Source organism: Sycon ciliatum, chromosome 6 (genome assembly GCF_964019385.1).
Source record: "Sycon ciliatum chromosome 6, ocSycCili1.1, whole genome shotgun sequence".
In the NCBI taxonomy this organism is placed as follows: domain Eukaryota; kingdom Metazoa; phylum Porifera; class Calcarea; order Leucosolenida; family Sycettidae; genus Sycon; species Sycon ciliatum.
In genome coordinates, this window is record NC_088648.1 from 20,728,373 (window position 1) to 20,738,476 (window position 10,104).

General features: G+C 45.1%; 1 protein-coding gene across 1 annotated transcript in view; it reads left to right on the plus strand.

Moving 5' to 3' along the window:
- The window catches only part of LOC135819619 (sushi, von Willebrand factor type A, EGF and pentraxin domain-containing protein 1-like), a 13,757-nt gene extending 4,073 nt beyond the window's left edge, over positions 1-9,684 (plus strand). Inside the window, exons 3-8 of the mRNA XM_065332859.1 lie at positions 1,744-1,926; positions 2,872-3,027; positions 6,385-6,558; positions 6,992-7,156; positions 8,613-8,807; positions 9,101-9,684. Of these exons, the coding sequence (XP_065188931.1) occupies positions 1,744-1,926; positions 2,872-3,027; positions 6,385-6,558; positions 6,992-7,156; positions 8,613-8,807; positions 9,101-9,372 (1,145 nt within the window). The 3' untranslated portion in view covers positions 9,373-9,684. The remainder of the gene's footprint in view (positions 1-1,743; positions 1,927-2,871; positions 3,028-6,384; positions 6,559-6,991; positions 7,157-8,612; positions 8,808-9,100) is intronic.
- The last annotated feature ends 420 nt before the right edge of the window (positions 9,685-10,104 follow it).

Consider the following 10,104-nt stretch of genomic DNA (forward strand, 5'->3'; position numbering starts at 1 on the left):
AGGGACAAGACGAGTCAAGGGACAATCCGGAAGACGCAATACCATACGACCAAGAATACCAAAAAATCCAAAGAAGTGTGACACATGGCGTTATGTGTCACACTTCTTTGGATTTTTAACCTTTGTTTTTCCCTTGATCACTTTAGTTCCGTATTTCCACTGATGATTGGAGCTTGACAATCGATTCTGGAAACACACAATCTCAAACCTTGAACAAATTGTCATGTTGCGTGGTGATGTCTGCGGCATTCATACTTTTCACAGCTATTAAAAAACAATACCGGTATTTTACGACTCCTGCTAGTAGTATTCATTTATTTATAGTGGAGAAATCAAAACAGGCAGATGCCTAATAACAATGAGTGTGATTGCTCTGGTAGACCACTACCCCATGTACTGACCAGTTGCTTTGTGATTGAAAACTCTTTTATTTATAGTGGAGAAATCAAAACAGGCAGATGCCTAATGACAATAGACCCACTATGTTTATAAGTGTATATAAATTAAAATTTCACGGTTCGCGTGAGACTCGGCTGGAAGCCGAGTTTTCCGCATCCGCCGTGGGAACGCCACCACCCTCTAGGATCAAAGGCGCAGATGCAGCGCCTGAACGGTGGGAGGTGAGTAGATCAGACCCACCACCAAGTGGTCAAAGACCGAAATCCCATTAGCTGCATCCATGTTACCCTCGTGCCAGGCCACGAGTTCCCAATTAACTGTGGGTCGCAGCACGGCTGGAAAAAATCCTTCCGCTTCCAAGCAGGACTTGAACCTGGTACCCTCTGTTTCTCAATCATGGTCTTAAACCATCCCACTATGCCTGCCTGCCTTATAAGTGTATGCCGTTAGCCATTTGCTTTTTCAACTTTTTGCGCGTAGCATCTACAAAGAAACCCGAGATCCCAAAGTCGTAGTCGTGATTTTCACTATCTTAGCCATTCTACCTATTCTACCTTCACCGAGCAGAGTTTTAAACTCGAAACAGCTGTACGAAGGAATTCAGTGCCAACGGATTTGCCGCTTTGCTGATGGTGTGCTGTGGCAGCGTGTCGAGGTCGCCTGGAGAGCGCAAGTATGGCGTCGTGGTTGAAAAATGAAATGCATGTGCACAGAAGAAGTGGGACATGCTTCGTTTCAGTGCCGTGTGTGTGTCTGCGTGTGTCTGTGTGCGCGTGTGTGTGTCTTTGTTGTTTCCACGGTTCATATACTTTCTATTTGAAGTATACATACCTGTTAAATGGACTGTTTCTGGCTAAATGAACTCTTGTGTAATCAATGGTGCTAGTGAAGCTTATATCAGATCCACTCTGATTTAGCCACACACACTAGTATCAAGTATTACCTTCACTGGGGCAGGGGTAACTGCAGCTGGTTCCCGAGACGGATACGCGGGTGCCGTCAATCCTTTTTCTGCACCTCGTCGTCACTCATTTACTCAGGTGTGGTGAGCCCATAAGTGGGACCATTTCCAAGTCCACCCAGAGTTTTGTGGATTTCAGAGGGTGTCGGCCGTTGGGCGGTTCAATAGCCAATTGAGTCATCTGTCCCAAGATTCCGAGTCTCTCTCCCCTTTCCAGGGGAGACTCACGTGACCAGTTTTGGCAGTGAGCAACAAGTGTGTGTGTGTGTGTGTGTGTGTGTGTGTGTGTGTGTGTGTGTGTGTGTGTGTGTGTGTGTGTGTGTGTGTGTGTGTGTGTGTGTGTGTGTGTGTGTGTGTGTGTGTGCGTGTACCGTTCTGCTCAGCAAACAGCACGCCATGTGCCCAGGACAGGCGCATTGCCCACGGTACTGTGTCTTACCCGACTGGTCTTCGCTTTCCCAGCCTGGCCGTCTACAGATGCAACCCAGGCTACCATATCAAGGGGAGCAACTATGCCGAGTGTGACCCGAACGCTGACTGGTGCGAGGGGGTAAAATCCTGCTCTGGTGAGAGAACGTTCATGCTTCTGAAATACTTAATTTACAGAGTACTTACCACTTTTACAACAAGTTCTTGTTTTTGGTACTTCAGAAGTAACTGATCCTCTCTCTTTTCTTCTGCAGACTTCTCCCATTTTTGATGCCCAGCTGCAACGGTAATGCCAAGACCTCTAGTCGGTTCAGTGGCTCACAGCACATCGGCTCGTCGTTCAAACACCCCGCTTGGCTTATTCTCCACATGTTTCGCAGTACAGGGGTGTTCATAGTATAATAGAATTACACACTAGAAAACGCGCACACCTTTCAATTGGAAGCATACTGTATTCCTCGACATTAGTCTTGTTGAGAACTCTCAGTAGGCTGCTCTAGTGCTGCTGCATTACGCATCGCTCGCTACTTTTCGTAGTTGGAGCACTCAGGCGCTAGAGCAAACGAGCTATCTTTTAAAATGTCTGTGGTGCCGCCTTTGCACCATGGCTGGTAACTCGGCCTATTCAAAGCTCGTAGCTGTACTGATGAGGGCGTTATGGCCGAAACAGTTTGCTGTGTACAGCATTGGGTATGCGGTATTATGTTGTTTATCGCATGCGCCTACAAAGCAAGAGGTCAGGTGTTCGAGCCCCATTATTTGAGTCTAGAATCTCCTTGACGCAGATCATCAGATCAATGCCTGGATCATGGTCATCCAGTACTACGGTCGAGTCGAGCAGGCTGTACTCCTGGCGTCAGGAAAAAGCCCATGGCAACCATACCTAGTCTCTATGAGTTGACAGAGCATCCTAGGTTGCATGCGTGAAAAATCCAATACATGATCCAGACGGAGAAGACGTTGAACATGCACAAAGCTACATGTACATAAATGTTTGATTTGATAAATATAAAAAGAAGACTTGATGCTATTGCAAAGGATGTGACTGTATGTTTTCCACTGTTGCTTATCTGCTCTTGCAGCCTACAAGTGCACTCCGCCTACACTGCAGAATGGATTGCTCACCGGACAGGGGCCACTTTATACCAGCACATGCAACCCTGGTTTTGAACAAGTAGGACAATCGAATGTGACATGCTTGAGCGACAGCACAGCAACGGCTCTTCCTTCCTGTAAACGTAAGAAATTCACGTTTGCAATCTCCGCTCCAAGTTGTGGTTGTTCGCCACTTCGCTATGAATTCTCTGCACATTGGATTGGATTGGATTGGATTTTTATTTATAGTGGTGACTATAACAGACAATTGCCTAATAACAATAGACCCACTCGAGGGAAAGATGCAAAAAGATATGAATAATTAATATAATAATAGACTACCGGTATTGGATAGGTGATCATGTTCGCATTTTGCATAGCTGAAAGTCATAATTACTAGCGTGAAAAAGCAAGGCATTGGGGTAACAGTTTCTTAAAACGGGCGGAGTTATCCACACAGCGAGCTAGAGGGTGCAAATCATTCCACAGCTTAGCACATTGGAAGGAAGCGCCATGACGGGCAAAGGCAGTTCTGAGCATGGGCAACTTAAGAGTGCGTGATACAAGGCTGCGCGTTGCAAGACCATTATTTAAACGCTCGAACATTTGACTTAATGTGACACTACAGCGGCCTTCCAAACAGCGCCACGTCAGATACAGTAATTTCTTGCAATACATGGTTGCCAAACGATCTAGACCAAGTCTCGCAAATAAAGGGCTTGATGGGCTACAAAAACCAGTATCGTACACTGAACGCAAAGCTCGCTTTAGCATTCGTTCAAGCCTACCTAACTGGGTTAAGGAAAGGCCAGCAGAAAAACAATTTGATGCATATAGAAAATCTGGCAACACTAGGCACTTTACGAAGGTTTCTCGGCAAGTCAGCGGAATATTGTGTCGATTTCGGAACAGAATACCAATTTTACTGGCTAGTTTGGAGACCATAGAATCAACTTGAGTGCTCCAAGAAAGATCCTGGTCCAAATGTATTCCAAGGTACTTTGCACATGTCACTTGCTTGAGCTGCACTCCATGGCAGTAGACTGCAAATTGGTGGTCAGTAATATGTGGCGTAGACAGGAAGAGCACTTCTGTCTTCCGAGCATTTAGAATTAAATTGCGGTTTGACAGCCAGGTACTAATGGCTGAGACAGCTGCAGACAGGGAGTTGCTAAGCGCATTCTTCTGCGTACCGCAAACATACAATAGAATATCGTCAGCAAATTGAATAACTTTCACACAAAACTCGGAGACAATGGACTGGATCGAATGAACATAGAGTACAAAAAGCAGCGGACCAAGAACAGAGCCCTGGGGAACGCCACACATGCAGGGGAAAGGAGGGCTATAGTTCTCAGCAATGTGCACTATTTGGCGACGATTGGACAAATAGTCGGCAAACCAAACTAATGCTGAACCAGATATGCCAAGCTCAAACAAATCATTAATGAGCACTTGGTGCCTGACCTTGTCAAATGCTTTGGACATATCCACGAGCACAGCACCAGTAATTTGTCCGGCATCGCGAGCGCGAACAAACGTGTCCGTGACGAAAACTAGAGCGTCTTCCGTTGAATGTTGACGTATAAAGCCAAACTGACAGGGAGGGTACAAATTCTCCTTGTCCAGAAATGAGGATAGTTGTCTATGGACAATTCGTTCTAACAGCTTCGACACAATTGGCAGGAGATACACAGGGCGATAATTTCCCGGATCTTGAGGATTTCCAGCCTTGAATACCGGCGTGACATGTGCCAACTTCATGCCGTCCGGCACAGAACCAACAGCAAGAGATGCATTAAATATCAATGTTAAGGAGGGAGCTAGCAAATCAGCGCAGGACTTCAGAAGAAATGCGGGTATTCCATCACTGCCTGTCGCTTTGCTGGTGTCCAAGGAACCCAACAGTTTACGCACACAACCTATTGACACCGAACTGAAGGATGTAAAACCTTTAGGTCCCACTGGGCCCTGTGGAAGACACAGTTCAGGTGCTCGTTGTTGATCACTGACAACATCAGCAAATACACACCCAATGTTGCTTGCAGAGCATTGTGGAACGGATTGAACACGTTGTCTTCCGGATAACTCGTTCAAAACCTTCCACGTTTTCCTGGGATTACCTTGAACACTGGTGAACTTAGACTGAAAAAAATTCGTCTTCAATTCACGGTTCATACGAGTCACGATACGCCTGGCTTCTTTAAACGCATCGTAATCAGTCTGGCACTTAGATTGCAGCCATTTCCGATGAGCGTGGTTACGTCGTCGTATCAACAGGAACAAATGTTCATTGACCCATGGTGAATGCTGTCTTGGTCGGGAAGACGCGTGGCGCAATGGAGCATGTGCATCAAGAATGGGCACAACCTTAGTCAGCCACTGTTGCCACATGTCATCGCAGGACCCACGAAGTTCACAGAGGTTGGCGCAAGATATATCCATACGAAGTGATGCCAAGTCCATTCTCTTGAAGTTTCGATAAAGTCGCTGAGAAGGCAATGCTGTCGGCACTGGTTTAACACAAATCTTGGTTGCAATAGCACAGTGGTCGCTGAACGGAACTGGACACACATCAGGCGGGGATATGATTTGAGCTGTACTATAGACATGATCTAATAGAGTGCAGCTCCCTTGCAGCGTTATGCGTGTTGGAGATTTTACAAGTTGATGCAGGCCTAAGCTGGTTGTGATGTCATGCAAGGAAGCATGCTGGGATGTGGGAGATTGACTGACCAGATCAACATTAAAGTCACCACAAAGCAGAATATTCTTGGCTTCTCACATTGAAACCAAGACCGCTCTAATGAGTCAGTACACTGCACCAGTGGTGGAAGGTATACGGCTGCACGGTGCCTGGCGCAAATTGTGTCATTAGATGAAGCGAACTGCCTGAAAAGTGAAAAAACGCCAGACCCACCAGGACCCACCGGGTTCGAGTCCTGGTGGGTCGGGCGTTTTTTTTCTTTTCTTTTCAGGCAGTTCACTTCTCCGACTGATCCTTTGAATTTGAAGTTCTCCCAATCCTTTCAAAAAATTCTTATTTTTGATAGGGATTTCCCAACAAACTATTTCACGATAGTACCATGTAGGTAGGTAGGTACGTACGTGTTTTACTTTAATTTGCAGAACCAAATGAGCGGTGTCGCCCAATTACATGGAAGCGAATTGAAACAATATAATTATTTTTCGAAAATAGCCTAATAGGAAAGCAGCCTGAAGTAAAAAGGAAAAACATTAACGCTAAGGTGTAGATCAATGTATGTTTGAGCATGTCCACAGTTGGCATCGTGTCGCTATTTGTATCACATTGCGGGTCACAAGTCCAAATGAACAAAAATGTCCAAAACAATCGCTGCCTCAACCCAACACGAAGCCGTATGCACATTGACATTAGCGTTGTGACAAACGTACTTCCAGCTACTTCAAATACATGATTGTATTGCCAAAACATCTCAAACAATATTTCGTGAGTATCCTTGCTTTGGGGTCCTGTTCAGCACATGTATGCAACTCAATTCAGCTCATATCCAATGGGAATGTGATGGAAAACAGCTACCTCACGAACGGCACAGCACACCTCAAGTGCCAATCCGGGTACTGTGCTGACGGCTCGGCCATGACGACTTGTATCAGCAATGGATCATGGGCACCACCACTTGGCACCTGCAAATGTAAGGTTTATCTTAATTCATAAACTACGGCATTGTTGGCCTCATTTGCGAAGTGAAAATTTGGGACTTTAGTTGTATAGCAGCGGTGTACTTGGAGAAGGGTTTACCGGGTGTTAGGGGCCGTCGTGAGTTGCCTTCGGGAACGGACACGATTTTTTTACTTGCAGTAGAAATCCAATTATAAAGAAATACCCATAAGTCACTTACCTTTTTCACCATGATAGAAATATTGTCCAAAAAGTGCTTTTTCCTCATCCCACACCGCACTTGCATCAATTTACCATCTTCTCGTGGGAAAGTATGTTACTTACAACTACAAGTAGTCCAACTTTTGGCAAGATACAAAAAATAATTATTTTGCGTTTCAATGCCCTTGTTGAAACATCTTACTGTAAACCCTTTATTTCTCATATTTATGTTATTGTGACAACAGTGTTAACCTGTTCCGAGCCCAACGTCAGCAAGTCGTTCGTACTGCAGGGGAATCGTCCATACCTTCCAGGCACCAGCCTTTACGTGAACTGTGTGGCTGGTTACACAGGCGGTGGATACATCTCGTGCACAGCTAATGCCACCTGGACGCATTTCGCGTGCTTGCGTAAGTACACGGCAATTCTTGACTTTGTAAAATATCTTCAACAGGTGCATACACATCTCACCAAGTGTGCATTATTAATTGCAACTTTGCTCACGCTCCGTGGCTGGATTCACTCTCACTTCCTTGTATTGGCTATTTTCATCATGTGCCATGAAGGGCAGAGAGCAAAAGGAATATTTTAAGTTGGTGGAATCTAACGCATAGCTTGTGCCCCACCTTTTTCCTTGTTCCCGTTTAGTAAATACAGGTGAATAAATACAATAATCATATGTTTTTGATCTCACGCCAGGGATTATTTCAGAAATGCTAGAATCTGAAACAGAAGAGAGGTATTCCGAAGCTAATGCTCCCATCAAATGAAGGGCAGGAGAGGGGAACGAGAAAGATCAGGCTGTGGGAACAGGAAAACTGCAAATACTGTATCAAGTCTTTCCCGCATTGCGCCTTCCCTTGCTGACCCAGAGACCCATTGTAGAGGTACAACATATATTTGCAATAACAAGATGTTCCACACGACGTACATTTCGCCGTTTAGGTCATGATGGCTCATCAGGTGCGCAATATTTAACTCGGATGGTGAGCCAATTAAATCCTTCTTCTTTTCACAATAATTTAATTGGCTCACCATCCGAGTTCAATATTGCACATCTGATGAACATTTATTTGTTTTGGTATACTTTGTGATCTTTAGTTTTTAGCGCTACCTGTCCTGTGTACCTCTCTTTCTGCTTGTGATTGACGTAGCACCTGTGATAGTTGTATCGGTGGGGTTGACAACTCTTCCGCTCTACACTATTCCACTCGTGTTGATTTGGTGTTAAGTGTACACACATTGCGCCCATATCTTCTGTAAAACAATATCATTTAGTACAACCCACTTCATTCAATATCTGTGTCTCCTCTGATGCGTTCATCATAATTGTAACGAAACAAGGCTTATCGGGAGCAACTTCTAGCTGTTGTGGAGTGTGTGTGTGCTTTTTTGTGAAAGTACACATGCCTACAAGTCATGTAGAATGGGAGAGAACAAGAATGACTGGTGAATTGTTCGTGCTAGTGTTTGCTAGCTTCGTCTGGTTTCGTCTGGTCACAAAAAAATATATACCACTAATAAAAAAATGCTCCCTAACGATTTATTGCTACTGATGCGCTACTTTTGAAGCCAGCAGAATTGTAAAGACGCTCCTTAGGAAAGGAAGGGCATAACGCGATTTTCATGGGCTTAACGTTACAGGTACATGTGCAGGAAAACCTGTAACTAAAGACCACCGAGACTAGCGACCAGCCTGGTACAACAGACCACTTCGCCAGGCAAGGACGGTCTCCAATTCCTATTATGGTTGTGCGGTGCAAACCTGTAACTAAGGACCACCTGCCACTAACGACCACTTTCCATGGCCCCAAGGGGTGGTCGTTAGTCACAGGTTTTACTGTATATGCTTACACGTCTGCGCAGGTATAACATGCTCTCCTCTGAAGAGCCCGGAGAACGGTGTGCTACTTATGAATGACAACGCCGCCACCACTCTTGCAGTCGTAGCTTGTAAAGATGGCTACGTGCTCAGCGGATCTGCCAAACGTATACTGGACTGTCTGCCAACGGGCAACTGGTCTGCCGAAATTCCCACTTGCAGCCGAAAATCAGACACAGGTAAGAAATGACACACATATACAATCCTGTAATTGGAAACGTTCCTGTGGATTGAAATTCAGCAACTGAAGCATAATACATGTCCATGTACTCCGAAGTATATGTACTTGTCACACATGGAATGATTTCAGAAATCACAGCCCATGGCGTCGCAGTTAGCTTTGTTTGTGGGATCCTTCCCTCATATTGTTGCCAGTTGTTAGTTCGATATTTCTAGTCTTCACCTGATATCAATCTCCTTTCCACAAAAAAATTATTTAAACTCTGTCAATAATTCCCATGTCTCTTTTTAGGATCTGTGGCAACTGGTGGAGCGAGTTCATCTACTCTTGCCATCATTACGGGCGTAGCAGGTTTCGTTGCAGGATTCCTGATCCCGGCCGTCGCCTGCGCCGTTATGAGGAAGAAGTTACAGACTCGACGCAATTATGTTATCCCAGTACCCAGCAAGGCACCCTGCATGGACATCATGTCAATGAAGGGAGACGAGCCGTTTGCAGTCATGAAGGGGAATGCAGCCTACGGAATGCATGTGAAAGAAGAAATGATTTATCAGGAAGTTTAGCAGTGAAACATGCGGAAGTCCTCTTCCACATTCCGCTTTTAATGCAATCACTGAATTTTTTGGTGATCATGTCGGTAATTTGGTACGTCTGTTTCATACAGAAACCTTAACGCGCACATAATTAATACAGCCTTAATTAATACATGTATGTTCAAATCGGGAAAAGCTTCCATCCACCTTTAAATTATCTTCACTTTCAACTTACCAAGTCCTTTTCCTGCATACATAGAATGTTGGACTTCATACCCACTTCTGGAATTGGATGACCAGTTCAGATCATGGCCTTTGCAAACATCTCATACGCTATCTGTATTTGGAACGAGGTCTGCTGTCTCGTCGTAATCTCCAGCGCATAATTATGTTTACAAAGCGATTTAGTCCGAAGAACCATGCATCAGCTTTGAAGCGCGAGCTGTTTACATACATGTACATGTATGAAGAATACGAGTCGTATGTACTAGTTATACCTTATTCCATGATGGCACGGAGGGCCTTATGGCTTGTTTGTGCCCTTCAGGTTAGCATGAGGGCCGTAGGACCGATATGTTAGCGCCCGGCAGGTTAGCCTGAGGGCCGTAGGGCCGAGGGCTAACCTGAAGGTCACAAACAAGCCATAAGATCCTCCGTGCCACGCACTAAGCTATCACTAGTACATACTGCATGCTGACTGTCCGTCTCCTGGACAACGAGACACACCTCGTTCTAATACTTGTGAATGAAGGCTGTGTACGA